This window comes from Euprymna scolopes, chromosome 46 (genome assembly GCF_053919585.1).
Source record: "Euprymna scolopes isolate OS-2025 chromosome 46, ASM5391958v1, whole genome shotgun sequence".
NCBI lineage: Eukaryota > Metazoa > Mollusca > Cephalopoda > Sepiida > Sepiolidae > Euprymna > Euprymna scolopes.
The window spans coordinates 180,667,735-180,695,006 of NC_136527.1; the positions used below are offsets into that span (position 1 = coordinate 180,667,735).

Here is a 27,272-nt window from a genome sequence, read left to right on the forward strand (position 1 = left end):
AATCTATTAAATATTCATTAAGAATCCTGTTTGTAAGAGGAAAAAATAATGAAAAATGAATAAATAAAATAACAAAAAAAAATTAGAAGGGGAAAGTGTAATATCCCTAACCCCTCATCCCTTGAATGAACTCTTCCGTTAACTATAAATGCTGCGTAATTAACGCTATTTGTGACTTGCTTTCATTTGCGAATAAAATTTGAGTGAAAAACGAAGAGCCGAATACCTTTGTAAAGGTTTTATTCACAAAAGAAAGCAAGTCACAAATAGCGTTAATTACGCAGCATTTATAGTTAACGGAAGAGTTCATTCAAGGGATGAGGGGTTAGGGATATTACACTGTTATTTAAAGCGTGTACAATGTTATATAGTCTATCCTGAAGTTTTTATATTAATACATCCGAATGAACATTCTTTGATTTTAGAGAAAAAGTATATCCATACGTCATAGAAATGACTTTTCACAATGTGTGTTCGCATATGTCTCACTAGCGTTGAACAGAATTAATCCACAATTCACAATTTCCCCTATTTTTAATTTTACTTAGGGAACTAACACTTGATTCCGTTTCTATTAAAATGTATGTCCGAGGGCTTTTTAAGAATAGAAACTGTCTGCTTTATGACTGCTACCCGTACTTTGCTACAGCCTGGTGTCCCGGGATTGCTTCTATATATGTCTGAAGATTGTTTTTTATTATCCGAGTTGCTACTGTCTCAATCGGTATAATGTTTATTTCTTTCAGAGACCCCGTCATTTTTAGATCATTTTTTACGTCCTGATATTTTGTTATATTTACCCGTTCAGTTTTATTAAGACCAAAATTATTTGTGACTGTAACATCGATAATAAGTGCAGTTTTTTGGGCTTGTTCCATATTATTATTATATCTGGCTTGATGAAATTGTCTTTTATATATCTGCTTGCCTGTATGTCTTTGTCATAGAACCCTGTCACTTTTCCATTTGATGTTATCAGTGGTGGTTCATATTCCCAGATGTTCGACGACCTGCAATTTGCATCTCTTTGCAGATCTTCCAATGTAGGTATCTACACACTTTACTGTGGCGGACAGTGTAATAGCAATCGGCTGGAAGGATATTGCATTCGGACATTAAGTGGCTTGGGTTTCAAATAGCTGAATGACAGAATCTGCATTGGCCAGCCATTTTTTAGTCGGTGTGCAGTAATAATTAATCGTTCTTAATCATCTGGAAATATATTAAAATATTCACAAACTTCACATGAATATTTCAGATTTTTTGTTTTATTTTATTTCAGTCAAAGTTCTCAGAAATCAAGGGGCCCACGAGCTGAGGCTAAAACTTAAAGTCTATATGAGATGCATAGATATTCGAATGTTCCATTCTCTCAAGCACTGAGTAAAGAAATTTAGAACATCATTTTCTTCTCCCAATTAACCATTTTCATACATTGTAGTATATCTTTCGTTTTGGTCTCTTGGTCTTTCTAGATTCCAGGACAAGAATTTATCTAGTCTGGTGGAGTATCCAGCTTTGTGCTATTACTTGAGGTAACATCACTTGAAGAAGGTGCGCCATTCCTCGTAAAAGCTAATGTGGGTAAACCATAGTGAGGAGATCTTATTTGGGCAGCGAATACTATGTGATTTTTAATATTTGATCAGAGTTTACTTCTAAAGAAAAGTATCCTCATGCCAGGTTGTTCTGACAAACCCCTGTACAGAGATACCTTAGACACTCGAGAACAGTGTCTAGTAAGCATTCAAGTTCTCTCCAGTTTTCCCCGGCGTGAGTTCTCATATGTCTCACTAACAATGATTTGTCAGAACAGGAATATCCACACACTTCACAATTTGCCGTTTCTCTTTTTACTTTTTTTATTTTACATTTGTTAGTTTGAAGAGATCCTGGGGCTAACACTTGATACTATTACCGTTTAATATTTTATCCGAGGGCTCTTTTAAGAATAGACACTGTTCCGTTTATAGCTGCTATATGTATTTCCTTACAGCTTGGTTTTCTAGGGATTGCTTCTAGGTATTTCTGAAGGTTCTTTTTTACTAGGCCAGTTGCTCCTGTCACAACTGGTATAATGTGTATTTCTTTAAGAGACCATGTTGATTTTAGATCAGTTTTTAGTATCCAGTGTGAGTTCTCATATGTCTAACTAACTTTGATTTTTGAGAACTTGAATATCCACATATTTCACATGAATGTGGTTTTTCCCCAGTGTGAGATTTCAAATGTGTCAGTAAATGTGATTTTTGAGAACAAGAATATCCAAAAACTTCACAAGAATGTGGCTTTTCTCCTGTGTGAGTTCTTATATGTATCATTAAATATGTTTTATTAGAACAAGAATATCCACAAAATTCACAAGAATGTGGTTTTTCTCCAGTGTGAGTTCTCATATGTCTCACTAACATTGATTTTTCAATACAAGAATATCCACACACTATACATGAATTTGGCTTTTCTCCAGTGTGAGTTCTCATATGTCTCACTAATCTTGATGCTTCAGAACAAGCATATCCACAGACTTCGCAAGTGTGTGGTTTTTCCCCAGTGTGAGTTCTCATATGTTTTACTAAAGATGAATTATTAGAACAAGAATATCCGCATACCTCACAAGAATATGGCTTTTCCCCAGTGTGAATTCTCATATGTTTTTCTAAATCTGATTTCTTTAATGTAGAATATTTACACACTTCACAAGCATATGGCTTTTCCCCAGTGTGCGTTTTCATATGGTTCATTAAAGAGTATTTTTCAGAACAAGAATATCCACATAATTCACAAGAATTTGGCTTTTCTCCAGTGTGAGTTCTCATATGTCTACCTAAATTTGACTTTTTAGAACAGGAATATCCACACACCTCACATGAATGTGGCTTTTCCCCAGTGTGAGTTCTCATATGTGCGACTAAAGATGATTTATTAGAACTAGAATATCCGCACACTTCACATGAATATGGTTTTTCTCCCGTGTGAATTCTCATATGTTTTTCTAAATCTGATTTTTTTAAACTAGAATATTTACACACTTCACAAGAATATGGCTTTTCTCCAGTGTTCGTTTTCATATTTCACCAAGCTTGACATCTACACCCTTTACAGGAATGTGGCTTTTCCCCAGGGTGAGTTCTCATATGTGTCACTACTTTTCAGAACAAGTATATCCACACACTTTACAAGAATATTGCTTTTCTCATTTGTGATCGAAATGTTTTATTAAATCTAATTTTTAGAACTAGAATATTTAAACACTTTACAAGTCAGGTGTGAGGGTTTATATTTTATAGATTCTATTAAATAATTGTGTCCAGTATATTAAATCATCCAAAAAAGTGTCGCTGTAATCTCTCAAATAAAATAATGACTCTTTAAATAATATTCCATAAAAATTCACTGACGGCAGTCACTCAGGAACATCTGAAAAAAAAATACATGAAATTCAATATTTTTAGTATCGGCATCAACATAAGAATATTCTGTTCCTTAATTATTATGGTAAAGTTACAATTTCATGATTATTTTAATCTAAAAAGTCATATGAAATACATTAGAAAAATGTTTGTTCATTATTATAGTGAAGTTACATCATTATTAATTTACTATAAAAAGTTATAGGAAATACATTAAAAAAATGTTTGTTCATTATCACAGTGAAGTTACAACATCATTATTAATTTTATCTAAAAAATCATATCAGATACATTAGTAAAATGTTTGTTCATTATTATTGTGAAATTACAACCTCCTGATAAATTAAATATAAAAAGTCATCTGAGATACATCAGAAAAATGTTTGTTCATTTTTATGGTGAAGTTATAACCTCATGATTAATTTAATATAAAAAGTCATCTGAGGTCCATTATAAAAATGACTAAATATTTTCTAACTTTTGCTTCAGATGTAGTTTAGTTGAAATTATATCTGGCGTTTTTATGATTTACATCGTGATGAAAAGATATATATATATATATATATATATATATATATATATATATATATATATATATACATATACATATAATATTCCACATACATATACATGTATCATGATGTATATATACATATAATGTTTTATGATTTACATCGTGATGAGAAGATATAAATATATATATAATATTCCACATACATATACATATATTATCTTTAAAAAACGAAAAACAATTGGTCTACAATAAAACAGGCCCTTCTTGTAAAAGAAATAAAGTATGGGTGTTGTTGTTGTTGCCAACCTCATCAGGGTAAGAATGGTTTTGGGAACGGATACCCCCAATCTCCTCATGTTAAAAATGGCTTATGGTACAGACATTCCCAACCTCTTCTGGTCACCTGCAATATCTCCATATCAGGGAGGTCTTTCAGAATAGACATCCCACCCTGTGAGTGAGGAGGGGAGTGGGGTTGTCAAGATATTTGCTCCATATTTAACCTTGATAATCGCTGTCATGATACCTAGGCGCAAATTACAAGCAACATTCAAGTTGTCATGTTAAAGAAAAGTGTGTCTATAATTTGTCTATCATCAAACACATGCATGCAATATTAGCGTGTCATTCTGAATTCCAAAGCAGACAATGAAAAGTAAACAATGGTAACCATAAATAAAAATGTTATGCTTCACGGTTGTATGGTTTGCTTTTTTGCGAAGGTAATGTGTGCATAGGTATCGAAAAAATGTAAAAAAAAAAAAAATAGAAATGAAACGTCCCATTATAAAACTATTGGTTCCTGTAGAGAGAGCGGCCATATTTGTAAAGGTCTGACGTGTTCCTTTTTGTAAGGTGTGTATTCTGGAATTTTAGATTTTTATGTTTTTAGCCAAGGAGAAAAAGCCGGATTTCTGGTAGGGAGAAAATATTAATTTTCGAATCGGGAAGTGAAAGGATAATTTTATTTCTATGTGTATGATCTAGTTAAGAAGTGTGTCAGGGCAATATAATAATAATGTGTATATTTCTTCTCAGTCTTGACCAGAAGTAACTTTAGATTTAGAGGGTAAAATAGAAACTACTTTGTCTAAAGATGGCGTGATTCTGATGAAGTTGCCCCTAGGATGTACTATAGAATTGTTTTATAACGACTAAATGTATGAAAAATGTCGTTCTAAAGTAACATAAGATAGTGGCTAATAATGTAGACATAATAAATTTGTATGTTGTTTCAAACCTACAGTATTTCGGGCCAAAGGAGAATTTCTGCAATCATTTTATTATATAGAAGATGTACTTTTTAGATCAAACTGTAACTACTGATATTTCAAGGGATAGGTTACGTTATAAAGTAATTGCAAACAAAAATTTGTTAAAACCATTTAAATTAATTTGTTTGCAAATGTAACCCAATCCTCATACTATTAAATTTTGTTAAATATATTTTTTTCATAGATTAAAATATAAACCTTAGTGTAACAACTGTAGGCTGAAATAGGTAATTATGATAAAAGACTTCCAATAAATTTGCACCAACATAATTGAGTATTTACATATTAAATGCCACATATTACCGGTAAATCTAAAAATCAAAATTATTTGGATAAATCTTTACTAACAAACCAGACGTAGCTTAACCCCTAAGAAAAATCCAAATTGACTTTTTCTTAGTTAGTACGTTTCAACAGCTCTTAAAAATATCATCACTAAAAGAATTTTAAAATAATATATATTTATGATATCAGAGTAGAGTGATCAAATTCTTATATATATCTATTATAAAATGAGCACCTACTTCATGGCTAGTTACTGATCAACCAGATATGTAATTAGTTGCAGTTTTCAATGTTTGCAGCAATTGACGGGGGTGGGGAGGAGCTCATATATTCTGGTTTCTAACGTTTTTAAGGCGGGGTTAGAGCCCAAGTGTTGTTAACCATTCTGTAGTTTTTTCCTAAAAATGTAATAAATCAAAGATACCGTAAACATATTGTTGTTGGCTTTCTTAAATGTTACTATGCAAATTCATATTTTATATTTAAAATAAAATGGGGGGGGTCATCTTGTTTTTAAATTTCAATTTAAAATTCAGAGTGGGGGCATTTTTTTACTCATACATTCTAGTTTTTGTTGTAAATAAAAAGTACCTCCCATCATTAGAAATAAGGTTATTATTCAGAAAGTATTAACATAAGAAACGAGGTATTTGCTAACTAATTCGTACTTTCAACTAACAATTTACGAAATACGAAATGCATTTTTGTGTTATAACTTATTTACTTTGAAAGAATTAATATCGAGGCTTATGTTAGAAGAAGAAAAATTATTTAAAACAAACCTGTCATCAAAAAAGTCCCGATAATCCTTCTAAAATCGAAAAATTAACACAATACTGGAAGTAAACCACCAAATAAGTTTCAGGGTGACAGCTTTTGCAAAGTTTTGATACGTCCAACGAGTTTTACGGTATATTTATTAAATTGTTAAATGAAAGTACAGAATAGTTAACAACGCATTCGATTTGACATCAAAAACAATATTTATTAAATTGTTAAATGAAAGTACAGAATAGTTAACAACGCATTCGATTTGACATCAAAAACAAATTAAGAAATCAAAAGTTGACATGGGTTTTCTCTTCTCCGTCTTCCACAAAAATTGAAAACGATTGCGAACGATTACAGGAATCACTGACTGATAACTGATCATTAAATGGGGGATCATTTCACATTAAATTTATATTGAAAAAGGATCCCTTCTCTAAAACCTTACATATGCATTCTTTTTGTTTGTCATTTCTTTAGCAGATATTTCTTTAAGGCTGTTGTAACATAATAGCCTAAAATAAAGCCATTTTTTAAAATTATTTTTAAAGAGAAAAATACGCTGAGTTTAATTGTAAAGATTTACTAATACTAGTCGGAGATACTTTTTTTTATTCACATTTGTTATAACGCATGAGAGAATCACTGAATTTAATTGGATTTCAATAAAAAATAAACTAATAGCCTAAAATAAAGCCATTTTTTTAAATTATTTTTAAAGAGAAAAATACGCTGCGTTTAATTGTAAAGATTTACTAATACTAGTCGGAGATACTTTTTTTTATTCACATTTGTTATAACGCATGAGAGAATCACTGAATTTAATTGGATTTCAATAAAAAATAAACTAATAGCCTAAAATAAAGCCATTTTTTAAAATTATTTTTAAAGAGAAAAATACGCTGCGTTTAATTGTAAAGATTTACTAATACTAGTCGGAGATACTTTTTTTTATTCACATTTGTTATAACGCATGAGAGAATCACTGAATTTAATTGGATTTCAATAAAAAATAAACTAATAGCCTAAAATAAAGCCATTTTTTTAAATTATTTTTAGAGAGTAAAATACGCTGGGTTTAATTGTAAAGACTTACTAATATTTTTTCTACATTAAAAAACTGCTAATTGGTGATGGACAATAAATATGTATTCATTTTATGTAAACTTTATAAAAGAAGTCGATCCCTATTCTAAAATTTTAAACATTTGATAAAACATAAAAATTCAAACAAAATTCTCTAGCGTAAAGAATTTTTTTAAAATTTTTAATCGAAAAGCGTAAAGAATTTTGTATTTTTTTATTTGTAATCTTAAAACAACGAAATGCCGAAAAAGTAGCTTCTGTGATGAGTAGTTAACTTCGAATCAAATTATTATTTTCTCAGAAATCACAAACGTTTTTTTAAAAAAATAAATAAATAAACATTTTTTTTGACAAAAATTTTAATATCAAATTGAATATATTTTTAGGAATTTTTTTCCTAGTCGGAAATACTTTTTTTTATTCACATTTGTTATAACGCATGAGAGAATCACTGAATTTAATTGGATTTCAATAAAAATAAACTTGTTTTAATTTTTAAGTTAAATTAAAAGTTATAAAATCCATTTTTTTAACGTAAAAAAGAAAGAAAGAAAAATATACCAACTTACCTTTCATTCCAGGAATTAAGTACGAAAAATAATGGGATGAATTCTTTGTTCTTTTGTGTTCAAAACAGAAAATTTGTTTTGTTGGGATTTCTTTAGTAAATTGATACAACTTTTGTTTTGTGTGTCCAATTCATTAAGCAATTAAATATATGAAAATATAAAAGAATAAAAATTAAAAGATAAAGAACACGATTTGAAGGTGAAATTATTAAAAGAAACAAATCAACTGCTAAAGAACAAAGAACTTAAGGTCATCGTAATAACACGGTGTCATCATTATTTCGTTCCTCGTGTAAAAATGTATGTTAATTAGTTAAATGTTCGAAATGTTTTCCTATAAAAATGTTTTACTAGCAAGTTTAGATAAAAAATTGTCAATACTTCATGCTAAATTCTTCGGAGAACTAATGAAAAACATTTTTTTTGTGTGTGTTTCTTGTTTTTATAGGTTTACATTTTTTTCATGGTTAATAAACTTGTGTGTCACCAAATGTTTTGGTATTTTGAAATTAATTTATTTGACTGCTGAGATTTGCACACATGTTCATGAAGAGGCATTACTCTAAAATGAAAGTGTAGTACCTGTTTCTGATTTATGTACTCATAGCAACCACGTTTTACATTATCATTACCACGACAATTTAAAAACGTGCTTTGCTTGTTGAAATTTGTTAAAGTTCAGTTGAGTCTTATTAGTTGCATAATCCGGTACTTGTACAGTTTAATCAAGATATCAAAAAATGAAAATATGGATAAAAGTTTAAATTGTACGTATCTATTATGGAATAATTTCTCCGAAAGAAATTCTCTTAACTTCAGCAAGTAGTTATTTTTATTTTTTTTTTAATTTTTATTTTATTTTATTTTATTTTACAGCGAAAAAAACAACAACAATTTTTATTATACCGAGCAAAAGGTTCGATATTTTGGAAGAAAAAGCTAGTATTAAAGATGGGAAAGGAGGGTCGGCCTTTTAAATTGAGTTATCTCCCCATGGCGTGTTCCGCAAATTTCAAAATGTCTATCTTATGAACTGTGAAAAAAAAAAACGCGTGTTTTTTTCCGCTGTAAAAAGAATGAAGAAAAAAAAAACTCGATTTTTTTTGCTGAGATCTTCAGTACGATATAACCTTCTTTTTTTTCGATATTTTTATTTATTTATGCCTGGATTAAACTGTACAAGTGTCCATAATCCTGTAATTTTGCCACCTTAGAGGCATGACTCCCAAAAGTGTTACTTTTCCCTTAAACGATATATAAAGGGAAAATATTTTTTTAAAAGCTGACGAGTTAATTAATTATCGATTTTTGTTCTATTGTATTTTCGCATATACTCACACTGGCGACGAGGAAGAAATGCTAAGGCTTTAAAAAGCAAATGTTTCATGAACATGTGTAATACTTAAAAAAAAAGATATAAATTAGTAAAAAGCCAGAATTTCACGAATCTTTATCGATTGAACACATGTAGTTTTTATTTCTTTGAAAGAAAAAAGATTATAACGGATATGTATGTATATTTCTACTTTTCTCTAAGACAGGATTTAAAAAAAAATGGTGTTTCGTGTAATCACATGACAAGAAGTGAAATTATGGGCAATGGTGGTTTAATAATTTTCCCCAACGGTCACTTTGCCGGCTGACCAGAATTCGTTGGAAGAAATGGGCAAACAAACTCTAAAAGCTATTGCATTAAAAATTAACAATCAACCCTCAATGTATCTGTTCAAGCTCATGTTCCATGTGAACGTTACGCTTAGGAGTTCAAACATAGTATATTCAGGAAACGTTTTATCAGCCATAGCTATTGGTGGTTTAAAAGGTTTCTTGTAATTATTAAAGGAAAGAAACTTAGTCTTGCCAGCATTGATTGTTACTATCCATTTTTGCCCCTCTTCCTTCTTGAGAAGACCCTCGTGCCATATCCTGTCAAAATATTTCGATAAATCAAGGGTTACTGTCCTAAATTAATTATGTTAAGTATTCGTCCGGTGATACCATATGTTCTGGGTTTCTTGAGAAGACCCTCGTTCCATATCCTGTCAAAAGATTTCGATATATCAAGGGTTACTGCCCTACTTTCCCTGGCTCATCCAATTCATGATAAATACGTTCAGTGATTACAGTTAGGATATCAGCAGTGGAACCGTCTTGCCTAAATCTATATAATTCGTTACACAGAAGTTTAGCAACTGTAAGGTGGTTGACTAGGGTTTGATTAATTATGGGCTCAAATATTTTGGCTAAAAGAGGGAAGGGGTTAATTAAGTGATAAATTAACGCGTGAAGTAGTAAAGCCGGGATGGGATCAGGTTCACATGTTTTGATTGTTGAATGTTGGTGGAATTGTTGCCTGCTTATTATTTACTTGACTTCCTTATTTCTGTGCTTCTATGCATTTTCTGATAGTTTCTCTCAGCTGTCGCTATTTCTTTCTTGCAATTACTTATAACTTTTATAAACTTTGGTCTACGTGCACTGGACTTGTGTCGAATAAATCTGTGGTGCACAAGTACAAGTAAACAATTGGAGAGAGTACCGGTTTGCTAGGTGAGGTGTGTCAGAAACTTCGTGAAAATATTGAATAATTCGACCCCCTGTCTTTCCAAGCTAATAACTACTCGAAAAATGTAATTCAAGTCCTATTTTTTTTCAATTAAAGGATCAAGGACGAACGTTTCATAAAAAAAAAAAAAAAAAAAAAAAACGTGATTTAAAAAAACAGGTTTTAAACTTTGGACTTTACAGGTAAATTTCTAAAAAACACTTCTTTTTTAGTTGTAAATTTGAATATATTATTTATTGATCTTTTATCTTTAATTTGTGGTATATCAAACTTTGGTGAGTAAATTAATTATTTACTTTTTAATAGGCATTACAAAATGGGGGCGTGAATTAATTCGACCTCCTGTCTTTCCAAGCTTATAACTACTCGAAAAATGTAATTCAAACCCTACGTTTTTTTTCAATTAAAGGAGCAAGGACTACGGTTTCATTAAAAAACAAAAACAAAAAAAACGTGGTTTAACAAAAGGTTTTAAACTTCGGACTTTACATGAAAATGTCTAAAAAACACTTTTTTTTTTTAATTTGAATATATTATTTATTGATCTTTTATCTTCAATTTGTGATATATAAAACTTTGGTGAGAAGATTAATTATTTACTTTTAAATGCACATTTCAAAATGGGGGGAGGCGTGAATTAAAAAAAAACGTTTGTCTAAAATATTATATTCGGTTTATTGGAAAGAGCATCAAATTTCACATCGTCCCTGAAAATATCGTAAAATAGAATCAATAGAAAAATTGTGATAGATTTTTAAAGTTTAAAAATTGAAAATTACTGACCTCGTAAAATTAAATTAATCTCATTAATGTTTTTTTTTTTAAATAAAAAAAATCTATTACTGTTTATATAAATTTAATAATTTATTTTGGAAGTATAATCCATAAAGAAAATAAAAACCCACTTTTTAAAGAGAAATTACGAGTTTTTTTGTATATTTTATTCGCAGTTTCGTGTTAGGGGTGTCAAAAATTCCTATAAAAATTCTGATAAACCTAGCGGTTTGCTATAGAACCTCTGTTTGAATCATCTGATGGCCTAATTTGCACATTGTTCTGTAGGGGGAGAAAAGATTTTTTCCCCAGGGAGCATCTCTAATAAGCTCCCTGATGGCTTCCCAGTCAGTTTTCGTATAGTACTTTGTCGTTTAGAGTAATGGCTCCTCAGCTTGGGGTGGGAGTTTGTGGCGATTTTTACCATTATCACAGCGTGATAAGTATTCACAAATGGGCTATGGCCATTCTGAAGTAAGCTGAGTTATATCGAATTCATTAATACGGACTGTAAGAATTAACTATTTTTATTTGTTATAATTTACGATAATATATAATTATAATCGACTTTCATAAAATAACAAAAATAAAATCATGCATTTCTATTTTATTACAGAAAACCATGAATTTAATAAAGGATTTTTTGCTGTAAACAAAATAATAAATTCCCTCTAAGATTTAAAAATGTGTGTGTGTGTGCGTGATTTTCCAAATGTGAGAGATTATATATAACAAATTCCACAGCAAACAACGTCACATCCCACAAGAGCTATGGCAGTCAACGAACCGGAAATCCATGACTCGAGTTTAACCCTCATTTGGGCTGATCAGTTAGACACATCCGGACTCAGGATTCGATATATATATATATATATATATATATATATATATATATATATATATATATATATATATACGTGTGTGTGTGTGTGTGTGTGTGCATGTGTGTGTCTGTGTGTGCATGTGTCTGATCATTATTTGATTGATACTGCTAACTTTATTCCAAATATTTAAAGAAAAATAATCTGTTCATTATATTACGTGACAATAAGTACTGAACACTTGATTAAAATTGGTAAATTCCCTGATATTTGGGTGAATTTCTAAAGGGAGGAGTAAAAATATTTATACGTTTTTAGCATCGGCATTCATTTTGCACGTACCTATCACTATTGTTGTTATTCAAGTGGATTTGTTTTATTTCTCAGTATGCGATAATCATGAACACATTGGATCCGTAGTTTTGGTGTAGCTAAGTAACGAATGTTTAGGATTTTGTAAAAAGGAAGCACAAAACCATTTATTAAAATTATTTATATATAAAAAAACACAAAGATCACTTGGCATTTCATAGTAACGGCGCTACAGATTGGTTAGCAATCAAATTCATATCGTAGGAGGAAATAATGCAGGGGATTATGCAACGCATGAGACACAGACAAACTAGACGTAAATTCAAGAATCAAAACGTGCATTTAACTTGCAATAATAATGATAATGCTAAACATGGTTGTTATGAGTACATAAAAGCGGCAGGTCTGAAATCACAAACCAGAAACAGGTACTACACTTTCATTTTCATTTACTGTCAAAACTTTTTTTACAAACGAGTTATTGACAGTGATAAAGGATAAAACATATAAAAAACATAAACAAATGAACAGCAATTTCACGTTGATTTAAATTTATTGTCAAAAATTTTTTTTCTACACACAAGTTTATTGAACAAAAAAAGTAGAAACTTAAACAAAAAGTTTTTATGAGTTTACGATTCTGTGACAGTTTAACAAATTTAACGTTCAATATGGAAAGTACTTAATGGATTCGGAATTATTACATTAAAAATGCCCGAGAACGACACATTTACATTAGCTATTTCAATGCATGGGATTACACAACTGATGACAAGTAAAGACTGCGTTTATCTCGTTAAACTAATGATAACCTGAATCATGGCACACATCAGAACTCAAAACACAAACAGATACTTCAAGTTAGTCTTTGTTCTCTGGGTTCTGATTGTGCGTCTAACAAATAATTAGCAGGATTAAGTTTGAAATCAGAAGATTATCGTAAGTTTAACCGAATCAAGTTAGATAAGTTGCAAGTTTCATAATGTATTTAAAACCAACACAAAGTCAAGTATCTGCAGAATGTCTTCTTGGTTCCTCCTCTTCTCTTTTCTCTCTCCCAACAATCGAACACAGCATATAATAACAAAACTCTAAAGCACGTCTGACAGCACTGACTTCTGCCAACAGTCTGCCCCTCCTCTTAACAACACAGGCTTTTTATATCGCAAAATCGTTCACCTCTATTTGCATATTCTTCTAACTCACGTGATCACTACTCTATAAATAAGAGTCTTGACCATTTCTTTTCTTTCTTTTTATTTATTTTTGGTGACCGACCCGCACGTGGTCTATCCAGGTAAGTCACGCATTTCTCCACAGTATTTTTGTTATTTAACTGACCTTCAGCTCTTCGGTGCTCAACACAAAATGCAAATGTCTGCGCCAACTTCTATGATATATAGACATCAGAGGAGATCACCACTGGTTAATTCCTATTTAGGGGAGACAATCTAGTGTTTCATCCCAATAGAACTTTGTGTTCGTTGTCCTCAATAACTCTTGGTAAGGAACCATAACTTTCACTTGTGAGAAGCATACGTCACCTGGTTCACGAGTCCAAACAAGGATCTAACCCCGTTGATATTTGTTGAGGTAGGGAGTTCAGGATCGATTCTGTCATTCTTTTTGTGTGTTTAACTAAAACCTCTGCACACTTTCATATAGTGACACTTCTGGATTAAACACAATCCTTTTTTGGCACAATGATTTATATAGTCAATACTGTGCAAAAACGAAGATTCTAATGAGTTATCCCATAGGAGGCCGTATATCGGGTTTTACGAGTCATATCTATAGTAATGTCATCAAACCGACGTGTGCATCCATCTCCTGATTCATGGAATCCTTGAAGGACTCGGCAGCACCTTTATCGGCCCCATTCGGTAATTAACGTCCCATGTGGCTCGAGATAGCGATAAACTGTGGTACTCATTCTACACATCTAATAACGTTTTTTTCTGATGTGTGCAGACCTTATTGAATGGAGAGTTGTGATGCCTTTCCCTCATAGTGGCATAAAAAAACGTCTGCATTGTGGACCCATCCTTGTGTTTGCATTAGTAAACACCAAGTAGTACTGATACCGGTTCTATTATCCCCAGTGCGACGTCTCTGTATATTTCATGCTTTGCCTTTTTTTTCAGTGATCGGGATGAGAATTTCTGTTGGTGGTAATTCCGTGGGGATTTTTATTTCTAATCGCTTAGATCCATTATCTGTAGTGGTTGATGTGGACACGTGTTGAACACACTTGAGTTAAAGTGTTCCTTTAGTCATTGTTCCAATTTCGGTCTGTTGGATTTTCTTGTCGTCAATGAGATGATTTCTGATTTCTTCGGACCAGACATTCTGCATGGACATCCACATGAAGCTAATTCTCTTATATTTCTCAAATAGTCATTCCATGATAGCGACAACAGAAAATTTGTGAGGCGACCAATTTTACCTCTTACAAAGCCATTTGTGATTAATAACTCCCAGATTTGTTTTCCCACACATGCACGGCCTTTCATATCCCTTGTGTAACCGGTCGTCCGTTATATTCCATATCAATGAGTGGCTGACAGGTTTTCATCTTGATACCCCAGGAGTATCCGGATTTCTGGCTCACTCTAACGTGTCGGGGACTCTGATGACTGAACTGACTCACAAGTTTTCTCAGTACACGTCTGAATGAGTTGCATGAGTTTCAGACATCATAGTCATCTCCACTGTAACTGAGAGGGTAACTCTAAGGCACCCACTTTAAATTGCTCCCCATCCCACTAAAGGTGCGGTATGTTCGTCGGCTGTGTTGTATAAGCAGAAAATTATCAGAGTCAGCCGTAATCAAAATGTCTTCCTACTTTTCTATACTTGTCGTTTCCGTTTTGGGCCCTCAAATTTATGGCATACCTTTTTGACATACATTACCCCCCCCCCGCAAAAATGGTCATGACTCCACCTGCTGGACAATCATTTGATTCATCAATCCTCTCAAATATGACGGCTACCTGCAACCGTTGCAACGTTTCGTATATCGTGGGTGTTAAAGAAGTCTTTGCCTCGTAGTTGTGTTGTTTTTAGTTCGACCTCTGTACACCAGATAGCACGACGGTGTGTGGCATCGTTAAAGGGAGAGTTGACTTCTCTGTCGCCTGTAGACAGACCAACCGTGAGATCATCTGCTCTAATGTAGTAAACAAAGCAACATTCGGTATTTTGAAGCCCAGCTATCATCTGCCCGGCAACCATATCGCCTAAATATTTCCCTTACAGCCAGAAAGTCTTTTCGTTCGGACGGTAAGGCATGAGTTCCTGACTTACCCTTGTTCTGTTTCATGGAGTGGAATTTCTGTCGACAATCCTCATTAAAAGTAACCTGTTTTTTTTCCAGTGTATTTCATTCTAGATCACGGCTGGGTCTTCCAATTTGCATACCCCCTTTTATCGAACCTAGGTGTCTATAAATTAAGGCGACTATGAAACATCTCTTCCCTGTGGAGTTCTCTTTTTGTTCCATGGTATTTTGGGGGTGAATATTTCCCCTATGCCAAATGTTGTTTTCACTTTAAAGTTCGTAGCGGCATATAATGGTGGTGTAAATGTCTGCTATCTCGCTGACACGTTATACTTTAGCGAAGATCACCACTAGTTATCTTTATTTCAAGGGGGAAATCCAGGTAGTCTCATGTTGTCAGGGAGAAACACATCATGACTATACAGAGTTGTTTATTTGAAATATTCAGTGTCGCATTTTTTTTAAATTGGTTAATTGTTATCTTTTCCCCAGTGAGTTCTCATGTGTCACTAATGATGGTTTTTAAGAACAGGAATATTTACACACTTTACAAGAATATGGCTTTCCCTCTTTTTTTTTTTCATTTTTCTTAAACTTTTTCTTCTAGGGGATGGGACATCCAACCAGATGTCTTACATTTACCCCTATTTTAGTGAGTCCAACCAAGAGATCTTTTCAGGATTCTAGCCGTCCCTTTCAGTGCAATCGTTTGTATTTCACTTGCACTTGGTTCACCGGGTATGCTTGCTATGTACTTTTTAAAGTTCTTTTTCATAAGCCCAGTTGCACCTATGATGACTGGTATAATTGAAACGTCTTTTAATTTCCAATTTCGTTTAATATCATACATAAGTCCTTGATACTTTGTAATCTTTTCCCTCTCAACTCTGTTAAGCCCCGTATCATTGGGTACACTGACCTCTATTACGGTCGCTTTTTTGTTTGCTCTGTCCCAAATCACTATATCTGGTTTAACAGCTGCATTTTCAAGATATGTAGCAGTAGGGATTATGTAGTCATAGTGAATAGTGTAGTTGTCATTCCCAACTGTTCGTTCGGGTATATGTTCCCAGGAGTTTTTACTACACTGAATGTTGAGTTTCTTACATATCTTCCAGTGGAGACCGCAGAAATCAAGGGGCACACAACCTGGGGCTAACACTTGAAATGATACATAGGTATTTGAATGTTCCATTTAAGTTCTTTAATTCTCAAACACCGAGTTAATAAGGAAGTTGAGAACATAATTTTCCTCTCTCCAATTAATCATTTTCATATATTGTATATCTTTTATTTTAGTCTCTTGGTCTTACTGAATTCCAGGACAAGAATTTATCTATTCTGGTGGAGTATCCAGTTTCGGGCTGTTACCTTACTTGGAGAAGGTGCAACATTCCTCGTAAAATCTTATGTGGGTTAGCCATAGTGAGGAGATCTTATTTAGTCAGGGTTTACTTCTATGGAAAAAGTACCCTCATGCCAGATTGTTCTGACAAACCCCTGTACAGAGAGACCTTAGACACTCGAGGACAGTGTCTAGTAGGCAAGTTCTCATATGTGCTACTAAATTTGGTTTTTGTCCACCCAGAAAAATAAGGCTTTTACCTTTGATGCCTTATTTTACTTCAGTCAAAGTTCTCAGAAATCAAGGGGCCCACAACTTGGGGCTAACACTTGAAATCTATGAGATACATAGATATACAATGTCCTATTTATGTTCTTTATTTCTAAAACACTGTTAATAAAGAAATTGAGAACATAATTTTCCTCTCCCCAATTAACCATTTCATACATAAATTTATCTAGTCTGGTGGAGTATCCAGCTTCTTACTGTTATTTGAGGTAACATCACTTAAAGAAGGTGCACCATTCCTCATAAAAGCTAATATAGGTTAGTCATAATGAGGAGATCTTACTTGGGCAGCGAATACAATGTGATTTTGAATATTTGGTCAGGGTTTACTTCCAGGGAAAAGTATCCTCATACCAAACCCTGTACAGAGAGAGCTTAGACACTCGAGCATAGTGTTTAGTAGGCATTCAAGTTCTCACCACTTTCGCCTTTTTAAATTTTACTTTTATTAGTTTGAATAATTTGATTTTTCCCTTTTTTGTTTTATTTTACTTCAGTCGAAGATGGCAGAAATCAAGGGGCCCAAAACTTGGAGCTAACACTTGAACTCCTTATGAGATACATAGATATTCGAATGTTCTACCATTTTCATCCGTTCTAGTATATCTTTTATTTTGGTCTCTTGGTCTTACTAAATTCAAGGACACGAATTTTTCTCGTCTTGTAGAGTATCCAGTTTCGTGCTATTACTTAAGGTAACATCACTTGTATAAGGTGCACCATTCCTGATAAAAACTAATGTGAATTAGCCATAGTGAGGAGATTTTATTTGGACAGTAAATACTATGTGATTTTGAATATTTAGTCAGGGTTTACTTCGCTTTATTTATTTTACTTGTTAGTTAGAAGAGATCAAGGGGCTCCTTCCTGTGGCTAACACTTGCTTCTATTATTTTTTTTGTATTTTACTTCAGTAAACTTTAAGAGATCAAGGGGCAACTTCCTGGAGCTATCACTTGATTTCATTATGATTTAAATTTATATCCGAGGGTTCTTATTACAGTGTGAGTTAACATATGTGCTACTAAATTTGATTCTGCAGAAAAGGAATATTTACACACTTACACGATTATGGCTTTTCCCTTTTTTTTGTTTTCACTTCAGTCGAACTTTTCCTGGTGTGAGTTCTCATATGTGCTACTAAAGTGGATTTTTGAGAAAAGGAGTATCCACACACTTCACAAGAATAAGGCTTTTCCCCAGTGTGAGTTCTCATATGTTTGACTAACGATGCTTGTTCAGAACAAGAATATTTGCATAGTTCGCAAGAATGTGGTTTTTCCCCAGTGTGAGTTCTCATATGTGCTACTGAAGTTGATTTTTCAGAACAGGAATATCCACACACTTTACAAGTATATGGCTTTTCCCCAGTGTGAGTTCTCAAATGTGCTACTAAATGGGATTTTTTAGAAAAGGAATATCCACACACTTTACAAGAATGTGGTTTTTCCCCAGTATGAGTTCTCAAATGTTCTACTAAATTTGATTTTACAGAAAAAGAATGCCCGCAGACTTTACAAGAATGTGGCTTTTCCCCAGTGTGAGTTCGCATATGCGCATCTAACGATGCTTTTTGAGAACAAGAATATTTACAAACTTTACAGAAATATGGCTTTTCCCCGGTATGAGTTCTCATATGTGCTATTAAAGTGGATCTTCTAGAAAAGGAATATCCACACACTTTACAAGAATATGGCTTTTCCCCAGTGTGAGTTCTCAAATGTTCTACTAAATTGGATTTTACAGAAAAGGAATGCCTACAAACTTTACAAGAATGTGGCTTTTCTCCAGTGTGAGTTCTCATATGTGCAACTAAATTTGATTTTTGAGAAAAGGAATATCCACACACTTCACAAGAATGTGGATTTTCCCTAGTTTGAGTTCGCATATTCCTCATTAAGTTTAATTTTTAGAACAAGAATATCCAAACACTTTAAAAGAATGTATATTTTCCCCCCAATGACTTCTTATATGATTTTTTAGAAAGAAAGAATATCCACACAAATTACAAGAATAAAGTTTTACCCAAGTTTGTTTTCTCAAATGTCTCACAAACGATAATTTTTCCCGAACAAGAATATCCACACACTTAACAAGTATGTTGCTTTTCACAGTACGAATCCTGATTAATTGTGATTTTGCAGATAAAGATTATTTATACATTTTACAGAAACTTTTTAAAACTTTTTATTTCAATTTATTTAAGCTGATGATATGTCCCATACCATATCCAGAAATTGTTTTGCATTAAACGCTTTCCCGCTCTGTGTCCTTACGTTTTAGTAGACCCTATTTTGAAGAAAAAGAAAAACATTTCTTAAGAGTGTAGCTATATCCAGTGTTAGTTCTCCATGTGTCATTAAATGTGATGTTTAAATAAAATCATACACTTAACAAGAATGTGGTTTTTTTCCCAGTTTGATTCTCTTTTGTCCCAGTTTGTGATTTGATATCTTATCAATTTTGATTTATTTGAAAATTGAACACATTCTTAAAAATCAGTATCGCCTGCAAAATAGTTATTGTTTTCGAAACTATTTCATTAAACTCATTAAATATCTTGTATAATAACTCATCTCAATAATATTACTGTAACCTCAAAATAAGGTAATAATTAGAAATAAATGCTCCGTTTATATTCAATAATAAACATCTTTATAGCATAATGTTTCATGTAAATGATACTCCGTTAATACTCAACAGAAATCGTTAAATCAGGAACATCTGCAAAAATAAAAATAAAATTCAATATTCTGTTCACAGTGGCATCAAAGAGTTTACTTTGTTTGGAGGAATGTAAAATATATATATAAATTACAAAAAGTCCATCAAAATCTTTCCTTTCTTTGCCTTCTTCATATATATATATATATATATATATATATATATATATATATATATATATATATATATATATATATATGCATTTATAACTACTTCATTTACTCAGATAAAATTAATATACGAAAGTAGAAATTTATGCATAAATTTTTTTTTACTTTAACAGTGCTCAACACGTAGGTAGAGCTAGTTATATATATATATATATATATATATATATATATATATATATATATATATATGAATTTGATAAAAGTTCCATTATAGCATATTTAAAAAAAAAGTATCCATGCATTAATATGGGAGGGGAGACTATCCTGAGCTGGGAATGGGGCAACGGACTTATATTAAGTAGATATTAATAAGTCCTCCTCACTTGTTTTTTTTTTTAATGGAGAGTAGATAATACATGTGGGTGTGTTATCGGCATCTCCAGTAACTCTCACTTCTCCCTTTTTGTCCTTCAGTCCTCATTTCCAATGAGTGATTTTTCTGACAAAGGGTGAAGAAAAAGCTGCTTTCCAGGTCGGTAGTACTTTGTGAACAGTAGCCTGAGATGTCGGAAAATTTCTGTTTCTATGTCTATCCCTGTGGTCATGTCACTAGTAAGGGTGCTGGGGGTAAACCTTTCATCTGGGCTTACATTATAAACCTGATAGTCAGGGACCCGAATCTTGGAGTAACCACTAAGGAGGCTGTCCTATGAGCAGGTGCAAAGTACCGGGGCTGCTGTATTGCAATTTGGTGAATGGATTCTGGAGCATACAGTAGTTTCTGGTAGGGCCTCTCGATGCCATACTAATGGGTAATTGTTACGGCTTTACCTGATGATGTGCTACAAAAAATTGTCTTTTTTCTCGCTTACTTTCCCTCTCTTTCCTACTCCAACCAAGTCTATCGACCTGTTCCACAAATCACAAAACCTCAACATGACTAATCTCCAGAAAAAACACACAGAATAAACCTAGAACTCCATCCTCCAACGTAGATCCCTACTACCATATCACCTTCCATAACATCAGGGGTCTATGTGCCAACCTTCCAGAGGTTGAAACACAATTACAGGAGACGAAACTGAACATATTCTTTCTAAGTGAAACTGGCATAGGGCCAACCACTTCCCTAGACGAATTCATAATTAAAGGATACTCTAACTTAACATCTAAATCTTACCCCTAAGATCGCCATGGGCATGGAATATATGCCTACATTAAAGATGGCTTACCATGTGGTAGGGACATCTCCAGAGAAGACCCTAATTCACCTTATATGTGCTTCCGGGTTGTACTAGCTTACGCCACTGCATTTATATTTGCCCTCTATCGCCTCCAAAACAGTGGGGTTACTGTCTTTAAGTGCATATCTTCAAAAATTGACCTCATCATGTCTGCTCATCATTCGACGAACATTCGCATTTGCAGTGACTTCATAATGTGGAATGGCTGATAAGACCGATGATGAGGGGAGGTTGTGTCATGATTTTGCCATTGCCTATGACCTCGGTCAGTATGAAAGCCTTCTAGACCTTTTCCTCGCAACTTCCCCTGCGCTATGTTCATGTTCCACTCTGTCTCCTCTGACCACTCCGTTGTAGCAGTTAAGATAAAAATGAAATGTAATAAGTCTTCAGACGTACCTCTTCACCATACTGTATATCAATACTGACTGGGATATCTTCTGTACATTAATATCTGATCTACGTCTGCATTCCGTGTTAAAAAGGATTTGTCCTCTATAGTATCAGACCTGACCGAATGGTTAACTGTAGGCATATACCGATTCATACCATCCAAAAAATTCCAACAAAAACCTAACAGCCAGCCATGGTTATCCCCAGAATGTGCTGCAGCCATTGCGCACAGAAATAATTTTTCAATAGCCACGTAATAGCATACGTAATAGATGTACTGAGACTAAAGCTGCTTTCCGGACTGCCAGCAATCACTGTAAAAGAGTAATAAAAAACGCAAGAGAGCTATATGCTCAGTCAGTTAAATCCAAAGTAGCTGAGCAACGGCTTGATTCCCACCAGTTTTGGCAAATAGCAAACAGGATCCTGAATAGAAGCCTGCGTTCCATCCCAATCATCATCAATGGACCTGAGGTCATATCGTCAGCATCAGACAAGGCCAAAGTATTTGCCAAAAACTTTGCAGCTTATTCTACCCTATGTGACGAAGCCATCAACTCCCCATATTTCCTCCTATAACAGACAACACGCTATGCAACATCCAAATATCAGTGCGTGAGCTCGCCAAGCTAATCAAGAACCTGATGAGCTGAACAGTACTGTATGTGGATGACTATATATATATATATATATATATATATATATATATATATATATATATATTAATTTCAATTTTAAATTATTTACGCATTTTATTTTCTGTCCAATTTCAAATGAAAATGCCTCCCGTCATTAATAAAATTTTACTATTTAGGAAGCCAGTCTTAACATAAAGAAGGTAGTCTTTGAAAACTAATTAGTACTTTAATTAAACAATTTAATAAACAAAAGGGGTATTTTCTAGTTTAGACGCAAAAAAAAAACAGTAGAAAAAATAAAACCAATATATTACAAATAAATGTTACAAATGGCGAAAAACTCTAACTGGATAAGTTTTTGTGTTTTATATTAATTTTGACGCGTTTATATACTTTAAAAAGTTAATTATTTTGCAAAAATTAGTGATGAAACAAAAAAAAAATGGAATTTATTTGGGTGATAAACTACGCTTAGTGAAATTATAAAGATTTAGCAATAGTTTTCGGCCCTCTTGCACTTTAAGGAAGCAAATGTACAAGGAAGAAAAATGGGACATAAGTCGTATAACACCGGTTGAAAGAATGCCATTTTTTTTACATAGGCATCACCACATTATCAAGGCCCAGAGGCCACTCAAGGATAAGGGTTAAAGAGTGTACAGTAGAAATTGGACAATATAGTAATCATTAGTAATGAAAATTTGGTAAATTTGATAACTTATATGGAACGGCTCATCAAGAACTTATTTACGTTAGACTTGAAGACAAACATATTGTAGTCAGCCTGAAAGCAGGAAAACGGAAGACAATTCCACAGGCGTGCAGTTCTAAGAAAGAAGCTTTGTTCATGGAATCTACGTTTAGGTTTAGGCACAGATAAAGAGTGGGGGGGAATTATTGATAGTGCTTACAGCTAGACGAGTGTTTCTTGTGAAAGTTTGGCGAGGGGGGACCATAGATTGAAGCTCAGTCGAACACTTTCCATGAAAATAAAGATACATCAGAGACAAACTCGCAACATCTCTTCTGTGAGATAGAGGTTGCAAGGAAGAGAAAAGGACATCTCCTATGAGGCTACGAAGTCTATTTTGAACTCTATCAAGGCAGGCCAAGTCCTTTCTAGCAGCTCCTGCCCATATGTGGCAACAGTATTCCATCCTTGGACGTACCTGGCTCTTATATAGATAGAGAATAGCATACCGGATCGATAGAAAGATCCCACCATTTTTCCAGCGGCCTTGGCAACAGATTTGATGTACGTGTTCCATTTAAGATCAGGAGTAATGGTCAGGCCAAGAAGCTTGTCAAAACTTGAGGCCTCCTGAAGACGAGAGCCATTCATTTCAATTGATGCCAGATGTGGATCACAATGTAGATGATATAAAGAGAGAAGCTTGGTTTTAGATGCATTAAAAGTAACCAGCCACTCCTTACCCCATGTACTACGTGCTCAAGATCAGAGGAGAGAGAATTGGAGAGAACTTGGTCGTTTACTGTCTTAAATGTGCTACCATAAATGGTAGTGTCGTCAGCATAAATGTCTACAAATGATGTAAGGATGTGATTTGGAAGATCATTAATGTAGATCAGGAAAAGAGTTGGGCCCAGGATGGACCCCTGAGGGACACCGGCATTAATACTGTGAGCTTCTGATTTTTGCCCATCAACTACTACTCTTATGAACCTATCAGAAAGAAATGATTTAATAATTGAGAAGACATTTCCAGCAATACCATAGCTAGAGATCTTATGAAGTAAACATTTATGCCATACCCTATCAAAGGCCTTAGATATGTCAAGAGCAATTGCCCTAGAAAGGTTGCCTCCGTAGAGAGATTTGCTAATCCTATGAGATATAACTGTAAGCACATCTGCTGTAGATCTAGCAGAACGGAAACCATATTGAGTGTCACTAAGAAGGTTATTTTTGTTGAGATGGTTGATTACTTCTGTATTTAACACAGATTCCAGCAACTTACTCATGACGCACAGGAGACTTATTGGCCTGTACTGAGAGGGGGATGAGCGATCACCTGAATTCTTAAATACAGGGCATACTGATGAGATTTTCCAGGGAGATTGGAAACTATTCTCCTTAAGACAACGTTTAAACAGTTTTGTAAGCATGGGCGCTATTTCAGGTTGAAGTTTTTTGAGTACTATAATTGGAATACCGTCAGGGAGTTGCTTTACTGGAATCAAGGTTTTTGATTAGCTTGGCAACACCACGTACATATATACGTATATCACATAGCCTGTTTTCTGATACAGGAGGAAATATTGGGGGTTGGCGGCCTTGATCGCAAAGGGTAGAATTAGCTGCAATGTTCTTGACAAAGAGTTTGGCTTTGTCTGATGCTGACGAGATTACCTCAGGTCCATCGATAATAGTTGGGATGGAGCACACGCTTCTGTGCCATTTGATTGGATAGCGAAATATTGACGTCATTTTAGAAAGAAAATGTAATATTGAAATTTACAATGTTAGAAAACAAAATTTTTTTGATACTTCATGGAAAACATTGACTCTGTGTATATATTTTTGTTTAATGGATGCTACCTGAAAGCGCATGCACAAAAGGTTTTTATTGGTTTATAAATAAATAAATAAATACAAGCATGATTAGTAAAACAAAAAGTTCTATGAGATATATATGACGAAAGTGAAAAAAAACTTTTTGCGCATTTCAGGGAGCAACCATTAAAAGAAAACTGTTTACACAAGGTCCATGTTTCCCGTTAAATAATTTTTTTTTACATACAAATAAACAATAATTTCAACTGTTAAATTCTATCAATATTTTATAGTAATGACGGGAGATCTAATTAACTTCTTTAATTAAAATAAAATAGGGTGCTAGTGCAGAGAGTGATCCACGTATTTCCAAGTTTAATTAAAGTTTTATGATATATTTTTTATTCAATTGTAAGGTTGAAGTAGAGAATAGGTACAAAACACCCCCCCAATGTTGAGAATGGCTTTTTAAATAGTAATGTTATTATTTACGTCCGGGTCACTCTCTGCACTAGTACCTAAAATAGTTCACTATAAATAGGCGATCAAATTGCGTTATTTAAATATGACTAACTTTTTTAAATTCTTTACAACATTATTTTTATGCTAATAATTATTAAATACTTAGTAATTAAATTCATTTACAATAATTTCTATTGTTAAATTCTATCCATATTTTATCGTAATAACTGAAGAGCTAATAAACGTTTTTAATTTAAAATAAAAGTAAAATAGTTCACCATGAACAGGTTATCTAATTGTGTTACTTAAATGACTTTAACTCTTTTAAAAATTATTTTACATTAATTATTTTTATACTATTATTAAATACTTATTAAATTCTTTAACAATAATTTCAATTTTTAATTTCTATTTTAACTTAAACATTTTAAAAATTATTTTACAATATTATTTTTATACTATTAAATATTAAATACTTATTTATTAAATTATTTTAAAATAATTTTAATTTTTATTTTCTATCTTAACTTAAACATTTTTTAATTATTATACAATATTATTTTATACTATTATATATTAAATACTTATTTATTAAAATATTTTACAATTATTTTAATTTTTAATTTCTATCTTAACTTAAACATTTTTTTAAATTATTTTACAATATTATTTTTATACTATTAAATATTAAATACTTAGTTATTAAATTATTTTATAATATTATTTTTATACTATTAAATATTAAATACTTATTTATTAAATTATAGTACAATATTATTTTATACAATTAAATATTACATACTTATGTATTAAATTATTTTACAATATTATTTTTATACTATTAAATATAAAATACTTATTTATTAAATTATTTTACAATAATTTAAATTTTTATTTTCTATCTTAACTTAAACATTTTTTAATTATTTTACAATATTATTTTATACTATTATATATTAAATACTTATTTATTAAATTATTTTACAAAAATTTTAATTTTTAATTTCTATCTTAACTTAAACATTTTTTTAATTATTTTACAATATTATTTTTATACTATTAAATATAAAATACTTATTCATTAAATTATTGTACAATATTATTTTATACTATTAAATATTAAATACTTATTTATTAAATTATTTTACAATATTATTTTTATACTATTAAATATAACATACTTATTTATTAAATTATTTTACAATATTACTTTTATATTATTAAATATAAAATACTTATTTATTAAATTATTTTACAATATTATTTTATACTATTAAATATAAAATACTTATTTATTAAATTATTTTATAATATTATTTTCATACTATTAAATATAAAATACTTATTTATTAAATTATTGTACAATATTATTTTATACTATTAAATATAAAATACTTATTTATTAAATTATTTTACAATATTATTTTTATACTATTAAATATAAAATACTTATTTATTAAATTATTGTACAATATTATTTTCATACTAATAAATATTCAATACTTATTTATTGAATTATTTTACAATATTATTTTTATACTATTAAATATAAAATACTTATTTATTAAATTATTGTACAATATTATTTTATACTATTAAATATTAAATACTTATGTATTAAATTATTTTACAATATTATTTTTATACTATTAAATATAAAATACTTATTTATAAAATTATTTTACAATATTATTTTTATACTATTAAATATTCAATACTTATTTATTAAATTATTTTCCAATATTATTTTTATACTAATTAATATAAAATACTTATTTATTAAATTATTTTACAATATTATTTTCATACTATTAAATATTTAATACTTATTTATTGAATTACTTTACAATATTATTTTTACACTATTAAATATAAAATACTTATTTATTAAATT

The 27,272-nt window shown here is 31.8% G+C and overlaps 1 protein-coding gene across 1 annotated transcript; it reads right to left on the reverse strand.

Moving 5' to 3' along the window:
- Positions 1–210: 210 nt before the first annotated feature.
- On the reverse strand, positions 211–8,142 carry LOC145271296 (uncharacterized). The gene is made up of 2 exons (XM_080126846.1): positions 7,907–8,142; positions 211–3,417 (listed from the first exon to the last, which is right to left on the reverse strand). Exon 2 carries the CDS (start codon positions 3,066–3,068, stop codon positions 2,121–2,123), a length of 948 nt encoding a protein of 315 aa, XP_079982972.1. The 5' UTR covers positions 3,069–3,417; positions 7,907–8,142; the 3' UTR covers positions 211–2,120.
- Between the last annotated feature and the right edge of the window lie 19,130 nt (positions 8,143–27,272).

Coding starts and splice junctions, on each gene's coding strand:
- LOC145271296 (XM_080126846.1), bottom strand. CDS start 3,068: ATGAAAACGAACACTGGAGAAAAGCCATATTCTTGTGAAGTGTGTAAA.